The sequence below is a fragment of the Chamaea fasciata genome, unplaced genomic scaffold (genome assembly GCF_029207755.1).
Source record: "Chamaea fasciata isolate MVZ Bird 193981 ecotype frontalis unplaced genomic scaffold, bChaFas1.0.hap1 SCAF_6, whole genome shotgun sequence".
Lineage (NCBI taxonomy): Eukaryota > Metazoa > Chordata > Aves > Passeriformes > Sylviidae > Chamaea > Chamaea fasciata.
Window position 1 is genome coordinate 2,211,858 of NW_027094091.1, and position 18,043 is coordinate 2,229,900.

At 50.1% G+C, this 18,043-nt stretch overlaps 1 protein-coding gene across 4 annotated transcripts in view; it reads left to right on the forward strand.

The window, feature by feature from the left end:
• Positions 1-6,865, forward strand: part of SLC4A11 (solute carrier family 4 member 11) — a 95,150-nt gene extending 88,285 nt beyond the window's left edge. For all 4 annotated transcript variants that reach the window (XM_066185200.1, XM_066185201.1, XM_066185198.1 and 1 more), the window contains 2 exons: positions 195-364; positions 3,366-6,865. In XM_066185200.1, the coding sequence (XP_066041297.1) occupies positions 195-364; positions 3,366-3,429 (234 nt within the window). In that variant the 3' untranslated portion in view covers positions 3,430-6,865. The remainder of the gene's footprint in view (positions 1-194; positions 365-3,365) is intronic.
• Positions 6,866-18,043: the final 11,178 nt, after the last annotated feature.

Genomic DNA, 18,043 nt, shown 5'->3' on the forward strand with positions numbered 1-18,043 from the left:
TCTGGAATTCACCCTACAAATCCCGTGTTCAGCTGCTGAGCCTTTTAAGGACCCTGATGTTGATGCAGTGCTTGTAGAAATCGATGACTTCCTCAAACCCTGGTGTCCCAAAGCCCCATTCTGCTGTCACAAGTCCGGGTGTGTTCTCTAACACGTGTCCAGGCATGTCTAACGTGTGGCTCTTCTCTTCCCAGACTGCTTATCCTCCGACCCATTACATCCGCAGAGTTCCCCAGAGGAAGATCCACTATTTCACAGGCCTGCAGGTCCTGCAGCTCCTCATCCTCTGTGGGTTTGGAATGTCACCCCTGCCTTACATGAAGATGATCTTCCCCCTCATCATGATTGGGATGATCCCCATCAGGTAGGGAGCTTGGCTGTCTTTTTTTCCTGTCTGCCATGCCTTGTGTGTCTTCAGGCTTGGATTTCTGGAAGTCTGAGGAGAGGAGAAACTGGGAGCTGGGCTTGTTTAGTCTGGAGAAGACGGAGAGAGGAATCTCACCAATCCATATAAATATCTCCAGGATGGTGCCAGACTGTTTCCAGTGGTGCCCACTGACAGGACAAGGACTAATTGCTACAGACTAAAACACAAGAAGCTCCACCTCAACATGAGGAAGAACTTATTTATGTTGAGGGTGGCAGAGCACTGGAACAGCTGCCCGGGGAAACTGTGGAATCTCCCTCTCTGGAGACATTCCAAACCCACCTGGACACGTTCCTGTGTCAGCTGCTCCAAGGGGATTGGACTGGGTGATCTCCAGAGGTCCTTTCCAATCCCAGCTATCGCCGGAAGTCAGAGTGATTCAGGGAGGGCTGTCTATCTTATCCAGACTAACCAGCTCATGGCAGTGGGTAATGATGAGGGGTTTTTTACTAGCTGCTCAAGCCTGAGGAGGAATCAGGATTTCACTGCTGCTGGGAGTTGTGTAAAAGGGTTCTGGGCTGGCAAGTGCTCTTCTTCCATCTTCCCAGGAGGCAAAACCTCTCCTTTTTTAGTGCCTGTGAGATGCCTGATCTTCCTGAAAAGCCATACTCCAAACCTCTAGGTGGTATTTGATAATGTTCCTTATCACTTTGCAGTTTGATTTCCTCAGGCCAGTGCTCACAGCAGAGCTGGAAACTTTTCCTAAGAGGAATCCTACTCTCTTACCCAGTGCTGTGGTGACCTCACAGACCTCCTGCACTGCTGGATGCCCCTGCCAATGATCAGTTGACCACATTTAGACTTAAAATATATCTTTAAAGATGGGAGGATCCCACAATATCTTACAGTCCCGAGGGAGAATCGTTAAGAAATTTCACTAATTTCTTCCTTGGAGTTCGTTAGCAGCCACTGCCCATCATTCTCCAGTTAAATCATTCATGCTCTCAGCCCTTTGGATATAATGAGAGGCCATAATAAGATCTTGGAAGGAACAGATCAAGTTTCCAGTCCACTTGATTATTTTTAGGCCAGCATGGTACCAGTGATATCTGCTTGACTTTGAGCTTGCAGTCCCAGAGATCTTCCCTCTGATCCCATAGTCCAGGGCTCCCAGTTTGCTAATCTGCACCACCTGCTGTGGTGTTTTCCTTGGCTGATAAAGATGGATCCAGTCCTTTCTGAAACAAAAGCAAATGTCAGAGCTACCTTGGCTTTCAACAGGATCATGTCAGAGCCATTTGGGCTGGAGTTTAAAAGATAAACAGGCTTGGAAAACACTGAAATTGTTGTTCCTCTGGTAGTGATGCCTCGCCTGCCCTTCACACTGGTGGCACTTGGGGTGCCTGCATGAGTGGCTGGTAAATATTCCGGCTGTGAGCAGTGCTGGATGAGTGGCTCTTGTGGGAATTGCAGCTTTGCACACAGGGCAGCTCAGTGCAGAACAGAAAATGTGGGCCACGCTCAGCCAAGTTCAGGTATTGGACATGGTACAGAAAAGCTCAATTATGGTGGAGAGAATGCAGTCAAAAAAACTGATTTTGTACTAAGAGCTAGATACTAATATGCAAATATATCTTCTTTTCAGTAAATAAGATGCTGTCACTTTATACCCTCTGTGTTGCTAACTCATTTCTCTTCTCAGGGCAGCTTCTTCCCAGCAGCTGGATGATCAGCCCTGCTGCCAAGGGGAAGATGCTGCTGCCTGGCACAGCATGGAAATTTGCCCTTGGCTCTCCTTCCTCTGATTTTTTTTTACCTCCATGTAGTTTCTGTGGCCTCCAGCCAAGAAGGCAGCACCATGATCCATGAGCTCTGTAGTTAATGACTTTTTCCCAAAGATTTGGCACTCTGAATAGATGAGGCAGTTGAAGAAATTTAATCTCTTTTCTCTTTTTTTTTTTTTAAGAAGTGAAGGGAGAAAAGGAGATGGGACAGTAGCCAGGGGGCAAATTCAAGAATCAAACACAAATGAGTGAGGCATGGCTTGGTGTCCCAAAGCCACATTTCCATCCATCCAACAGCTGTAGAAACATGGTTTGTGTTGTCATTAGTGAGGGATCACTGGTGTGGTCTTAGAGAGATACTGAGAAGCCACTGAAATCCGTTATTGCAGTGGAAAACAGCCTGCTGGAAGAAAACCTGATCTCTTTGGGTATTCCCAGTTCCTGGCTTAGATTCGGAACGTTGGGATGATGAGTTTTTGGTTGCCCACAGAAGAATCTTCTCTCCAAGTTGTCTCTTATCTGGGCTCCCGTGGCTCTCAAGCATTTTATTCTATGATGGGTCTATTTAAGGAGATCCTGGTTATTTCTCATTAATAAGTGATGTTTGGGATCTCTTGCACAGCTGTTGAAATCTAAAACTGAGTTTTTGACACTCTGTGAGTTATTATAACAGCTGAAGAGTCGCTTCCTTGTTAAACAAGGGAAAATGCCACATAAATGTGCACTGCGATTTACAAAAGCAACTTCACAGTGCCTTTCTCACCCAAATATATTAATTTGTGAGGATGTTCTTGCAAAAAATCAAATCTAAAAGAATTTAAAAGTGAGGGAATCCCTGTATCTACGTGGAAAAGGCAGACACCAGGTCGGGATGGTCTTGTTTGGAGTCTAAAATAAAAAAAATCACCTTTGTATTATTGTCACCCTGAGGGCTTGGTGGTGACAGAGCTCTAGGAAAGCGACTTTCCTCCTGTGAGAATGAGGATGTTCTCTTTCCTTTCCAGCTGAAAGGAAGTAGAGGCTCTTCCAGAGGGAGCCTGGCACTGCTGTTCCTATAAAGTGTTTGCTTGCAGGATTGGTAGGTTTTGCTGTCCCCCACTTTGTGTCCCCCTCAGCTGGGTGAATGTCACAGCCAGACTCACCCAGGAGCTTTGGGAGAGAGAGAAAAAAGCTGCATAAACAAGGACTGACCCCCTCTCTCTGCTCTGCCTTAGGTACAACCTGCTCCCCAGGATCATCGAGGCCAAGTACCTGGATGCCATGGATGCAGAGTACTGAAGGCAGCAGGGACAACTCCTTAGGGGCTGGAAAAGGCGTGGGACCATCTCCTGCAGTTTTCTTTCACCACTTTCTTCGTGCTCTGACGTCGGCAATGCACTCCTGTCACAGCTCCACGGGGCCTGTGCCAGACCAAGGGAGCCTTGGACTTGAGAGGACGATGCTCTCTGGAGCTGTGAGGCGAACAAGCTTTATGGAAAATGCTCCTTTTCCACATCCCCAACCACACAAACCCCAAAGATCAGCCTGGCTGCACGGTTGGAGCATCCAGAGCTGTCCTGTTTTTCCCTTGTTTGAGGGTGGGGTGGGCTTTTTTAATGCACCACATCCTTCTCTTCCCCAACACTAAGAACAGCAACTGACCCTTGTTTTGTAGAGCAAGAGCCCTGGCCTGGCCTTTGAATCCAATTCCCTGTGCACCCGTTATTCCCAAATTGGTGTTGTGGGTGGGATGGCCTCGTGCTAAATCACTGGTGTCAGGAGAGAGTGTGGCTGTTTTCACGGATTAATGGGTTTGGAAACAGTTGCAATGTGTACTGCTACAATCCACAGCTTTGGATGAATTTTTAATTCCTGCAAATGCGCTGGGAATGTTCAGAAGCTGGCCCTGTGGACGAAACCCCGTCTGGGTTTGAGCTGTTTGGGAATTAGTTTGGATCTTTCTCCCATTTCTCCTGGGTAATCAAACACAGAATTGCAGGTTTTTTGCACAGCTGCAGTATTTTTTTGCTTGCACCCAGAGGGCAGTTGTGTCGAGGTTGCATATACATATGTACAGTAGTGCCTATGTGTACATATATATACATATGGAGTTGTGTATATATTTTGCATAGATATACAAATAGGCCTGGTTCTTTCCAAGTATCACAAGTGTTTTGTGCAGTCAGTGTTAACCCACCATGTCCTGACCATATACTTGTTCTCTGCTTCAGTGCTGCTTTTTCTCGTTTGAGAGATGGTCACTTTTATTCCTTTGGAAGCTGCTCAGTTGCTAGTTTTGTTCACGTGTTGCTTTATTCAAGGTGTTTTCTTTGCTTTCTCCTTCCTGTGGCTTGAGACCTTCATCATTCTGTCTCGTGGCTCCAACATGTGAATTTTTCATTTAATTTTGATGTACAGAATGCAATGAAAGTTTTCCTCTTTTCGCCTAATCAATATTTGTTGGTCATTTCATTGTTTCTGTCGTGTAGCTGATTTCCAGTTTCACCCCACTCCCAAACGTTATATTATATTTCTGGATGAATCTTAACTTCTGCTGTCTTTTATATTTCAGTTTATTTAATTTTGCTTGTACTATGGTCAGTTTTCTTATTTGGAGTACTGTGAAGCAAGCTGCCCTTTAGTTCAGTGCTTGGCACATCACAGGTCAGAATGAAAAATGTTCAGAAAATCGTGCACCTCGGTGATGAACTTTCAAAAGAATAGAAATGAGGGAAGAAGAGGAATGTAAAATATGAATTTATCAGCACAGAGCAGTGTTTCTTACCAGTTGCTTGCCCAGTAAATGGTGCAGAGTTTTTTCCTCCCACCCCAGCATGGTGAGGGAGACCAACCCAGCCGTGAGGGAGGAAGGCTTTGGGTGCAAAGCTCCCGTGCTGACGCTAAGCCAGGCTCAAGCCACTGCAGATTTGGTGTATTTGCACTAAAGATCAGAAGGTATTTAATCTCTGTGGAGCTGCCCACGGCTCTCAAACACGTGTGCAAAACTAATTTTTTCATTTTCTTACGAAACCCTTTGTATTGAGGCTCGAGGGAGGAGAGCAGCCAGAGTTTCTATATCTGTGGTTTTATATCCCCGAGGGAACTGTAGGGGAAAACCCCTCAGCTTAGCAAGAAAAACAATGTCATAGATACCAAAAACCACGACCTTCATGTGGCACCCAGCTGATCTGAGGGGTCTCAGGGTCAGGGTGACCAACCCCAGTGCATCAGGGCAGGGAATTTGGCTTTCAGCAGCCCTGGGGGCAGCAGGGGTAGCTCCTGCCACATCTGACAAGAGCAGGTACAAACCTGAGCGTGGTTTCTGACCACTTTCCCCAAGACTTCCTGGCTTTTGAGTCATTTCTGTGGCAGGATCACTCGGAGGTGTTAGCAAGGGCTACGTGTGGGAACAGGGGCAGGCAGGATTTCAGAGGTGGCAGAAGTCTGTCTGATCTTCAGTCAGCAGCAAAAGGGCAGGTGACAGGCAGCAGTTCAGGACCTGCTGGAAGCCAGGGAGTGCAGAGGGCTGCTGAGGCTGAAATAACATGTTTTTCCCACAGATGTCAGAAGATTTCAGCAAAGCTGCAATCAGAGGTGTCATCCTCTGGCTGACACACGCATGTCCTAAGGGTGAATTCCTGGTGTCTCCACAGGAAAAAAAGTCACCTTGTGGGGTGGTTGAAGTGGTATTTTGGGTGCTGTGGCTGGAGGAAGGACAGGATGTGCCCAAAGGAACGTGGCTTTGGTCCTCTTGGTGGCTCTGGGTGGGATTTCCTCGGGCACAGAGCTATAGTGGGGTGGGCTGGCCTGCAGGTCTTGCCAGACAAAATAATTTTGAGGTGCACCCTCCATCCACCCACTTAGAAGAGCCAAAAATGTCCCCATTCAAAGCCTTTTTGAAAGATCAGTTTCAGATAGTGTCAGATGTTGCGGAGAGAATTTAAAATCCAGGCAGCAGGGAGGGTTAAATATCCACCACATCTCTTGTTTCTATCTTTTATTTTCCTCCACCGGTGTGACTTCAGTGTTTGTATTTTCGTTGTAGCATCAGTAGGGTTCTGTTCTGCAGGTTTTTTGTTCTTACAGAAGTCAGGGGCCAAAGAATCAACTGATGGGAAATCAGCACAGCTTGGGGGGTGGGGGTGGGGGGAAAGCTGTGCTGGCTTGGACTGGTTGAACATTTGGACCCATGTCTCAATATTTGGGTAGAAGGGAGATGTGAGACTCGAGGCCTCTTGTGTCAAAAGGGGTTTTCATGATCCTGCAGAGGATTTATTTTATTTTTCCATGCCTTTTCTCTTCTTGTTTGCTTCTGGTTTTGCTGACTTAAGTGCAGGCGTTTCCAGGAAGTAGCTGACTAGGGAAGGAGGGTTTGTTCAGAGTTGATTGAGCACTTTAATACTTCTGTGAAGGTTTAAGACAATTAGAATGTAAAAGAAGTTTTCTTATAAGCTCTTTATATACGCACAATGCTCTGTATAACTGTTGCCAAAGAACTGAGTCTGGAAGGTGTCAAGAGCTGTTGGGAGAGTCCGTGGGGTTCACCTGGCATTGCAAGGTAGGGAAAAAGCTTCTGAAACGAGTGGATTTTGGAAGTTGCCATTTGACAGCTGCCACAGCGATCAGAAACTGGGGATAGAATAAAATTCTACTCTCAGACTTGTAGTTTTTGATCCTTGTGTTGAATGTAGGAGCTAGAAGTGAGCTTGACAATTAAAATTGGATTTGTACCTGACTGGTTTTGTTGGTCTGAGACTTTTCTTTTGTTGCTTTTCAAGACGCCCTTGACGTGCTGCGTGTGGGATTTGATGTGTTTGCCCATGTAAATGAAGGGAAGTTGGTGAAAAGGTGGAACTTGCTGAACAAGCAGCGCAGCACTTTGGGGATTGCTTAGGAAGCGCAGCTGACAACTGCACTGCAACAGCCCCCAAACTCCCTGGCACCAACATTTGAAGTTATTTAATAAATGTCAAGCTCTGCTTGGATGTGCATCAGTGCTGTCAGAGGATGGAGTAAAGGGAGTTCAGCTGGTTTGGCTCAGAGCTGCTGCTGGTGAAGTGGTCCAAGGTGAGCCCCAGGGCTGTGGGACACAACACGAGCTTCCTGATGATCCAGGGAACGGGAAAGAAACAGGGTAGATGGCCACACTTAGGTACAGTTGTAGGTTCTCCCCCAAAATTCCACATCCCCAGCTGCACCCAGAGACTGAGATTTGCAACTTCTGCTCACGGTATTTGGCTGCTTTAGGAGCTGCTGCTGGACACCCCTGGGAGGAGCAGGAAGCTGCCCCAAAGTTGGATTGAGCTGGAGAATGTTCAGAGGTGGGAGGGAAGGACTTGGTTTGGGGAGGTTTTTGTGGAGTTCTCAGCAACAACAAAGGGACCTGAGATGTCACATCATCAGAAGCAGCTCCTGGTTTCCAGCGTGTCCCACCAGGCATCTACACCATTGTTGTCACACGTTCATGTTACTCCTTTCCAACCTTTTTTTTTTTTTAATTGTTTGTTGCATTCTGAACCTGCCCTTTGCAGGGTTTTTACCTGCCTGGAATGTCGATGGGCAGAGCCAGGGGTGGCTCAAGCACCTCTGTTGTGTCTGTTCCCCCAAAACTCAGTGCAAGCTGTTTGCTGTCATCTCCTGACCCAGCCCTCTGCTTCCCCAGCCCATTCTAGGAGCTGGCTCTGGAATTTCCTCTGTGGAAATGGTGCTCAGGTGCTGAGTGGGAATTTTTCCTGGAGAACCTGAGCCTGTGTCTGGCAGTGGCTGCTCCTTGGGGCTCCTGTGGCAGATAAGCAATGATGAAGGATTTGTAACCGTCCAGCAGTTGCACCTCCCCATCTCTTCAGAAATCTCCTTTATGGCCCTTGTTCCACTTGGGATGTCCTGCTTTCGTCTGCCGAGCTTCCAAAACAACCTAAACAGACATAATGGGATGGGGCTGGGTTGTTGTCTGTATTGAGGCCTGTGAATGTTAGAAGAGAATCATCTTCTCTAATTGTTTTCCTGTCTAATTAAGGCATTGAAGGACCAAACCCTGGCCACTCCGCTCGTGGCTGCGGCGCTGCTTGCGAAGAGCAAACCACCAATGTTGTGGGCAGAACAGAGGGGAGGGAGTTGTTGCAGTACAAGCTTTAGAATCACAAATCAGCACTTCCCTCTTTGGCTTTTTGAGTGTTTTCCTTTCACACTTCCCTGGCTGTGTCTTTCTTTGCCTTGTACAAAACGCTGCATGAGCTCGGATCTCTTGGCTCTGCTCTGATGTCACATTAAATATTGAAGAGCCTGTCCTGAGGGAGCTGCTCCCTTCTGCTCCCCATCTGCCTCTCCTGCAAAGAGCTGCTCACTTGGAGAGCCTGCTCGTCATCCATGAGACAAATTCCTGCTGCTGCAGCCGCAGAAGGGGAGCAAAATCGCAAAATGCAAAGAGTTGGGGAAAACAGTTTGAAAATAAAGTCTCTCCCTCGTGATCTCAGTGATGCTGCCACATTTTAGCATGTGGGGAAAACCAGGAGCTCTGCAGCAGTGATGTGTTTGTGATGGGATCAGAGGCTTGAAGGAAATCATCTGAATCAAATTCAGCATGTAGGGGATGGATTTCAGTGCTGGGGAGGCTTTTGGGTGGGCTGGGAGCAGTTCTCGTCTGCCCAGCAGCAACAATTGGAATCTTGGAATGCTTGTTTTAGCCAAGTTCTCCATGACTGGATGACCTGGGTGGTTCTGCAGTGTCTGTGGGAGTGAGACCGGAGATGGCTGGAGCAGAAGGTGCAGCCCTGGGTGCCCCGAGCATCCCTGGAGCTGGGGGTGGGCTCTGTGATGGCAGTGACAGAGCTCAGGCCGTGCCCCCTCCTGTCTGGGAGCTGCTTCCCCTGGGAGCTCTGCTGGCACCTCCCTGGTGTCCAAAGCACCACATTTCTCAAGTTTGGGACCAGCAGGGTTTTATGGGATTCATGTCTTCATGGAATCGTGGAATGGGTTGGGTTGGAAAGGACCTTAAAGCTCATCTCATTCCGCCCCTTTCAGGGCAGGGACACCTCCCACTAGCCCAGGCTGCTCCAACTCCCATCCAACCTGGCCTTGGACACTTCAGGGATCCAGGAGCGGCCACAGCTTCTCTGGGCACCCTCTGCCAGGGCTCAGCACCCTCACAGGGAACAATTCCTTCCCAATATCCCATCCATCCCTGCCCTCTGGCAGTGGGAAGCCATTCCCAGTGTCCTGTCTCTCCAGGCCCTTCACTGCAGAGCTTCCCTTGCCTGCCCAGGTGTTGGCAGCTCCCTCCCACCTCCACCACTTCTGATATTAAAAATTAATTCTGATCCTGACATTTAGTGGCCAAGTCTGGAAGCTGCAGCCACGGGGATATGTTGGATGTGTCCATTTGGAGCCGGGCCGTGCTCTGAGGTGCCCGGCACATCCAAGTGGATCTGTTCCCGTGGGAGGAGGAATGACCCAGCTGCAAAGCATAGCAGCCATGGGGAGTGAGGAGCTGCTGATTGACCCTGGGAGGGTTTAGCCTGCAGTGTCTGGTGGGGCTGCACACGTTTAATCAGTGACTGAGGGCTCTGCTATTTTTGGAGGTGTTTATCCCCTCTTTTCCCTACTCTCTCTGTCGGTGTTTGCACCTTGTGCCCCACAAAGGAAAGACTGGACTCAATGATCCTTGTGGATCCAAGTCAGGACATTCCATGATCCTAGGAGATGTTAACCCAGAAAACAGAAATTCTATTACTAAAACCTGCAACAGTTCAGCTGCTTAAAAAACCCCGAACTTTATCCAAAGTGCACCCTTAAATGAATGCAAACCAGCCCCTTCCCCATGATCCCACCTGAGAAAGGCGCATCCTAAATACATAAATATTTTAAATGCTCCCTCATTTTCCCCTCCTGCTTTCCCTGGAGGGAGTGTAAATGTGGGATAAGCCCTGTTCAAGAGAAGAAACCTTCCAGGGGCAGATCCAGCTCCTCTCCAGCCCTGCATCCCCTTTCCCTGCAGCATGGGGTGGATTTCCAGTGATGTGCAGCAGTGCTGAGTTTATTCCCCCCCCAGCCCATGATGTGTAACTGGTTAAATCCTTCTCTGTTAGGAGACCTGGAGGTTTGTCCCAGGATTCTGAGAAAGGATTTGAAGTGAGGGAGATCCCTGTTCAGGGATTTCTGGCCCTGCACTTGCTAAAGAGCCTCTCCCAGCCCATGTCCCTGATCTGGTGTTGATTTTCCAGTGAAGGATTTCTTTTGATAAGAGTTGCTTGTGGTGGGAGGGAGAGGGAATTCCTTGGTTGTATAAGGAAGCTCTGTATTAAAATGGAAATAAAAAAGAAATTTGCTGTTTATATATTTCTACTGTCTGCCCAATCCCTGTTTATTCTTTAATCTGAAGTTCCCAGCACAGTCTGGGTTTCTCTCCCGGTGCTGAGGGTGTTTCCCTGGGGACTGGAGATATTTGTGTAATCCCCAGCACTGGGAGCATTTGAACATCTCAGCTGTGGCTGTAAGAGCACGTGTCTGACACGTGAGAGTCTGGGGAGCCAAAATTTGGATTCTTTCATCATTTGATGGGGAATAACTGTACCTTCTACCTGATTTGGTGCACTGGGGAACACCTGGAGCTGACTCTGACTTCCTTGGCATCACCCAAAGCAGAGATGAGCCCAAGTCCTGGTGAATATTGTCACTGGGGAGCCTGGGAATGAGCCACTTCTCCAAGGAGTGAGTTTATTACCTGCCACAGGGTCCAGGCTTGGATCCAGAATCCAGTAGCCCTCCAACCTCCTTTCACTCAAGGGTCCTGGAGGAGCTCACGAGGACAGGAGACTGAGGTGAGGCTGGGAATGGCTCTGTGGGTCTCAGAGCAGGGTCTGGGATAACCCAGAGCCTGCAAACTTCTCCCAGGTCTGCAGCCACTGCCTCTCCCCAGGTTCCCTGGGATTCCTCCTCCAGCTCTGGCCTTCATCAGCATCAGCTGCCCTAAAGCAATGGCTCATATAAATCTCTATATATTATTTTTTAAAAAAATCCCAATTAATAAATGGACTAAAGAATCCCAGGAAAAATAAATAAAGAATCCCAGGAAAAGGGGGAGCAGTTTGGGTGGTGTTAATTTGTGGGGGAGTTGTTGAACATGAGTTGCCTCTGATTTTTGGGATGGGAGCTGCTCCCTGCTCTGCCCTGGGGACTTTTGGGATGTGCCAAGAGCAGAGCGCTGAGCCTGTCCCAACCCAGGGCTGCTCCCTCCTGTACAGGCTGGAAAGCCCCAAAATAGGGCAGGAAAAACGGGGGAGGAGTGGTTGAGCTCCAAGAGAGCCCTCTGGGAGCTGTGGGGATCCTGCAGATCCCTGGGGATGGTGCTGAGCAGCAGGAAGGGGGTGGGAGGGACGTGTTTGGCACCTTCTGGATGCCACTGCGTGGATTTCTTTTGGATGAGCCCCTGCAAGGTGCCAAGTGTCCCTGTTCAGAGCAGGTTTTATAATGGCATTGGTTTAAATGTTGGTGGCATTTGGTGCAGAGCTGGGGAGGGTCAGGTGGGGACACGTTTTCCTCACATTGTCCTTCCTTCCCCACCAGGACACACGTGGTGCTCTGCCAGGAGCTTTGCAGGAGGCTTGAAATGTGAGATGGCCCAAAATTTCATGGATAAACTGTCCAAGGAAGAGCCAGGCCCCAGGGATGTGATGTGGGGGTTTGCCCTGTGCCACCGAGGGCGTGGAAAAAGGGATTATTTAGGGTGGCTGCATCTTCAAACTGATGATTTTGTCAGTAATTTTCCCTCCTCGATCTCCTGCTTTGGTTTAAACTAAAAAAAAGGAGTTGGAATGTTACTCCCTGCACTTCCCAGTCCTATGAAGAACTGAAATATCTTCCTGGAGTGATCCAGGTGTGCCTGGGTCTGTCACAGACCCCAGATATCCACGTGCCACTGCAGCAAAGCTGAGGGGAAGGATCCACTTATTCCCTGTCCCCTGAATTTTGGGGAGATGCAGAACCCAGGGATGGACCAGAAGAGAAAGCAGCAGAAACGCTGCAGCCAGCCGAGGGTCAGAAATCTGAATTTTTTCAGTGTACGAGCCAAAAAAAAGCAATTAATTGTAGCTTTTTTTTCTTTTTCCTTTAATGCTCGGGGTGGGTTTTGTGTTTGTTTCTGGCCCCGAGCCTTCGCGGGCACCAAAACCCGCTGGTTTTCATCGGGGATTTGATGCGCTGAGAGCCGGTGCCATCTAGGGGACAGAGAGGAGAACAGGGACAGGCAGCAGAACGCCGGGACAGGTTTCACTCCCAAACCTCCAAAATCTGCTCCAGCCTCAGGAGAGCCTCAGCCCAAACCCGCCTCCACCACCCGGGCACCGAGCACGGAGAACCCCGGGCTCAGAACGAGAAATTGGTGGGTGTAGGGCTTGACTCAAGCTCAACCAGCCCCAAATCCTGAGTGGGAAGCAGAAATCATGGCACGGTTTTGGTTGGAAGGACCTTAAAGCCCCTCTCATTCCATGGGCAGGGACATCTCCCACCATCCCAGGTTGCTCCAAGCCCTGTCCCACCCGGCCTTGGACACTTCCAGGGCGTTGCCTTCAAGCTGCACCTCCTGCCCAAAGCCAGGCAGCAAAAAAGGATTGTCAGAAAAGTTTTACCTCGAGTGGTTTGCTCCAAGGGGGACAGAGCCCTGTGAGCTGCAGGTACAGCTGCCTGTCCCAGCTCTGGGCTGGCCTGGATGTCCTGCAGCAACGTCCCCTCCTCCTGCTGCTCCCCACAGGGACCTGTCCTGATGTCCTTTAGCAAAGGTTTGGCCAGGAGGGTTTGCTCTACATCCCCTGCTGGGGAGAGTCCAGAGGAGTTACAGGATGACAGAATTATTTTGAGTGGAAAAACCCACTGAGATCATCCAGTCCAACCATTCCCCCAGCGCTGCCAAGGCCACCAGCGACCCATGTCCCCAAGTGCCACATCCACATGGCTTTTAAATTCCTTCAGGGATGGGGACTCCAGCTGTGCGAGGCCTGGACAACAGTTCCGGTGAAGAAATTTTCCCAAATATCCAATTTAAACCTCCCCTGGCCCAGCCTGAGGCCGTTCCCTCTCCTCCTGTCGCTGTTCCCTGGGAGCAGAGCCCAAACCCCCCCGGCTGTCCCCTCCTGTCAGAAAGCTGTGCAGAGCCACAAAATCCCCCCTAATCCCCCTTTTCTCCAGGTTTTTTCCCCAGGCACCAAAGGAAGGCTCTCTCTCCTGGATAACTCTATCTGAGCCCCCAAAATAAATCCATCATCTTACTATACACACCTACAACCAGACTCTTCCCAAACCTTTGGGAAAGGAGAGAAGCAGGTGGAAAAGCTGCACTTCCATCACTTTGAATAAATCATCAGGACTGAGGATAATAAATAAAATCACCTATAAGAATCTGGCAAATCTCTGAGTACAGCCTTCGAGCCAGAGCTGAGGGGTTTGTGTTGGAGACTTCACCTAAATCACATTTTTTCCCCATTCTTTCCTATTTAAGGTTTTTGGGGTTTTCCCCCTAATTTCATCAGCCCCCCTGGAAATCCTTTTGGCACCCACCATGGGCAGCTTCAGAGCGGGCAGGAGGGGCTGCAGCCAAAATTTTGCTGTCAGGGGCTTCTCTTCCACCACCTCGTCCCCAAATGTCCCCTCCAGCTCATCGCCGTGTCCCCAGGGCAGTCCCAGCCGCGCAGGGAGGAGGCTGTGAGCACACCTCGCCCTGGTGGAGAACGGGGACAGCTCCTGAGAGCCCTCCCAGGTTCCCCAAATTTGTAAATCTCTAAAACTGTGACTAAAAGCTGCCTGTTGTCTGTGCAGACTCCAGCAGAGGGAGTGAGGCTGCACGGAACAGGATTAAAACGCTCTTGGTCTTCAGCAAATCCACCTTTTGGAGATGAATTATTAGGATGTCTCCTTTGGATGGCGTTTTCCCGTGACACTTCCAGTTGTTCCCAACCTGCTCAAACAGCAAAATGCATCGGGAGCCTTTAAAAACAACTGAAAAGTTTAAATTTTTTTTTTCTATTTTTAGGCAAGACCGATAAGAAAAAAAAAAAAAAAAAAAAAAAAAAAAAAACACCCCAAAATCCTATCTCAAAGTTTTAAATCACAAGTAAATCGTTCAATTACATCCCAAGGGATGGGATTGGACCCCAAAGCAAGGGATTAATTTCTGGAGATCCAACTTCTCTTGGGTACCACGTTCCCACCACTTTGTTGTTGTTGTTGTTGTTTGCTGGGTGATTCTGGGGAGATGTTCCTTGATGCTCATCAGGGGCTTTTTCTGGAAGCGGCAGAGCCTCAGAGGGAAAGCAGGAGACGCCCGTGGAGAGAAGGAGATGGGATTTGGGTCGCTAAAACCCCTCAGCTTTTGTTATTCCCGATCACAGCCACGGCAGCACGTGGCAGAGAAGGCTCGGATACCCCAGACCGGCTCATCCCCAGTTTCCCTGCAGGTAAAATCCACCCTTAGAGATTCTCCTTAAAAGCTGAGAGCCCCGAGGGATTCATCCTATCCATCTGGGCAGGCTCTGCCTGCTGGGAGGCAGAAATGTCAACATCTGTGCTGCAGGGAAGATTGCCTCGGGATGCCGGTCCTGGAAACACCGAGAGGTTGAGGACCTCGGAGTTAATGAGATTTCTCCCAATTTGCATATTAATAACTGCGCCTATTACCTCGCCATTAGACTTAATAGTGTGTAATATTAACTATTAATTGTTAATAAAATAGCCCCTTCATGGCCGTTCGTACATGAAAATGGAATAATAGATCTGGGCGCTGCCTTCCTGAAGGGCTGGGAGGATTTTGCTCAGCTGCAGGTGCACTGGGGAACTTTTTATTTTGGTTTTTTTTCTGCTTCCTGGCTTGGTTAAATCTTCCTCGGTGCTCGTCTCACCTCCCTCCAGAACCATCGCAGCTCCTCCAAACCTGTGCTGTCCTCTCAGCCGAAGGCAGAAAGCTCCAAGTGAGTGCTGAGCTAAGGCACGCTGGCCATTTCCTGCCCTAATTGCCATTAAATGCAATTAGTGCTTCCCAGCTCGCCCCAGAAGCAGTGTCTCAGCAAGGTCACCGTGGCCTGGGGCTGGAGAAACGCTGCACCAAGAGTTTTAGCCAGGAGAAGAATAATTATTTTAATTATTTCTTCACGTGAAAATCGGCGTTTTCCCCTTCTTGTCCTCCCCAAAATCAACCCAAGCGAAGGATGCGCCCTCTGGCTGCTTGGTGAGTGTCCCAGGAGCTGGGAGTGACTTTCTGCTCCCGTTTTTGCAGGAATTTCGTTGCTACCCGAGTTATGAGAGCAACTCATTTCCCTGAAAAAAAAAAAAAAAAAGGGGGGGTGGGGGGGAATCCCCTCTGGAGCTCCCAGACCTGCAGGAGGTCTGAAAGGGAAAAGCTGTGGGTTGTATCCTACAGAAATGGGGCTGCAATGAGACAGAGTGGGGTAAATTCTGCACCCTGGAGTTCTTGCAGGATTTTGAGGCTCTGCCAAAAGTCCTGGAAGGCCAGAGCAAAGGGCCCAGGAAGCTCTTCACCTCTAAAATCAGCTTTTCTCCTTCCTTCCTTCCTCTCTGCCAGGACATGAACTCGACCTCTGTGCGGGAACCAGCTGCTTCCCGGGAAAAAATCCCTCCCTGTCTCAGTGCACAGGAGCTCCTTGCCGGGTTGTTCTCCCAAAGGCAGCCCCCAGGGAAGCTGGAAAAATCCCTCCAGGCTGGAAAAACCCCTCCAGCTTGTCTCCCACCCCTTATCCTTCCTCTAACCCCTCTCCCAGGGCTGGGAGCAGATCGGGCACAGATTGTTTCCCTGAAATTCACCAGGCATCTGCCTGAGCCGATCCTTAGGGGGTGTTTTCATCCTCGGCTGAATTTGTCTGGGTTTGGAGACTGCAGAATCCGACGGTTCCCGCAGCAGGGAGTTCTGCAGATTCCCTTTTTCCTCCTTGGAAATTCCGGGTGTGTTTGGCCAAATCTCGGTGAGCTCCCCACTCCCCAGGCCGTGCAGGGTTTGTGCATCAGTCCCATCCCACCCTGGCTCGTCACTGCTCTGGAGGAACCGGGGAAAAATTAAAAAAATTTTAAAAAATAAAAAAACACAACCAAAAACCACCTGTCATGGAAAAAAAGGTAAAAAAAAATCCCGGAGCTCCTCCAGCACGTCCTGGCCTGGCGAGGAAGCTATTTTCACCAGCCTCCCACACACGCTGCGATGCTCGAGCAGCAAAGGAGGAACCCCAGCGTTAAGTACAGCTTTAACAGCCCTGGTTTAGCTCACCGGCGCTTTCCTTGCAGATGCACCCTATTTATTTTTTTTTTCATTTTTTTTTTTTCCCGGGAACATCTGCCCCAAAAATCCCTGGGGATCGGTGCCGGCTCTGCCCCGGAGGTAATGCAGTGCTTGGCATCACCGAGATTTAAAAGAGTTTTTCACAGAATCAGCCCTCCTGGGTGTCCCCTGGGTGTCCTGGCACAGTCCTGGGATGAGATTCCAGGACTCTCGAAGCTTTGATCTCGGGGCAGAGAGTCGGGAATCGCTCCCCGAGCCTGCGAACAGCTCCAAAGTCACATCCCCGCCCCTCTCCCCTCTGAAATCCCCCACCCCGAGGGATGCAGGGTGAGCCCCGCACTGTCCCTCCCCTCGGGCAGGCAGCAGAGGGGCTGAATTCCCGAGGGAATGACCCTTTGGAATATAGGAGATGGCTCTGCTGCACCCCAGGAGCCAACTGTGACTGACGTCTGCTGCCCTGGGTTGAAATATCAGAGTGATCCCAGCTCCAAAGTCCCCACGGAACATTTGCTGGGGAGGGAAGTGGATGTGGAGCTCTCCATGTTCTTTCCCGGTTTTTGGTTTTTTGTGGTTTGGGTTTTTTTGTTTGTTTGTTTGTTTGTTTGTTTTTTAATAGTCTCTTTTTCGGTTTTCCTAGGATTAGAAAAGGCTCATCCTTAGGGATCTGCCTCTCCCTGGCTCTTTGCTGCTCCTCGGCGTGGAGCTGAAGGAACACGGGACCAACTACAAGCCAGGAGGGCTGGGAAAAAAATGCATGGAACGGGGAAAGAAACCCTCTCCTGTAAAATAACCCTAAAAAAAAAAAAAAATTAAAAATCGTGGGGAAGGGCGCCTTTCCCTGCGCCTGCCCTACTTGCTGGGTTCCAGGCTGCTTCTCCTGCCTCTCGGCGCTCCAAAGGCATCTCCTCAACTTCCAGATCCTCACACGCTCCCCGCTCCCTCCCACCGCTGCAGGATCCAGCCCGGACCCCCCCGCCCCGCTCTTTGCTCCTCCCTGGGGCTCCGAGGGACCATCTGGGTCCCTGCCCGGCAGAGGCGAGGGGAGGGCGGTAGGAGGGACCGGCGAGGCGGGGAGGGGAGAAGGATGCTCCGGGGGTGGCTCTTTGCTTCCTCGCCCGCCCGGAGCTCGCAGGGGCTCGCCTGGAGGATGTCTCACCCCCTCGGCACAGGTAACTCCGGGACCCCCCCGCCCCACGGCCGCAGCCGGGGGGATGCTGCGAAGGGGAGGAAGGGGCCGCAATCCGGCTTGGATTGAAACAAAACTTCAAGGGGAAAATGGGGTTTGAAACAAAACCGCAACAATTTTATAAAAAAAGAAAGAGGATGCGGGGTTGTGCACGATGCTCGGAGCATCCAGGGGTGAGCCCTGCGCCGAAGTTTCCTTGTGGATGGCCGGGAAATACTTGCAGGGGTGGAATCCCGGGGGTGGGAGCGCGGCCGCGGCTCTCCGAGCCTCTCGGCTGTGCGTGGTGCTGATGCTCAGGCTCCGGGAACGAGCTGGGATGCCTGGGCTGGTGCGTGGTACCCTGAGGTGCCGCATGCCAGGGATCCGCTCCCGCTGCCGCCCCGGGGCTACCGACAGCCCGTGTGTGGCCACTGCGTGCCGGGAGCAGGGATTCGCAGTCCCGGCTTTGAAGTTTG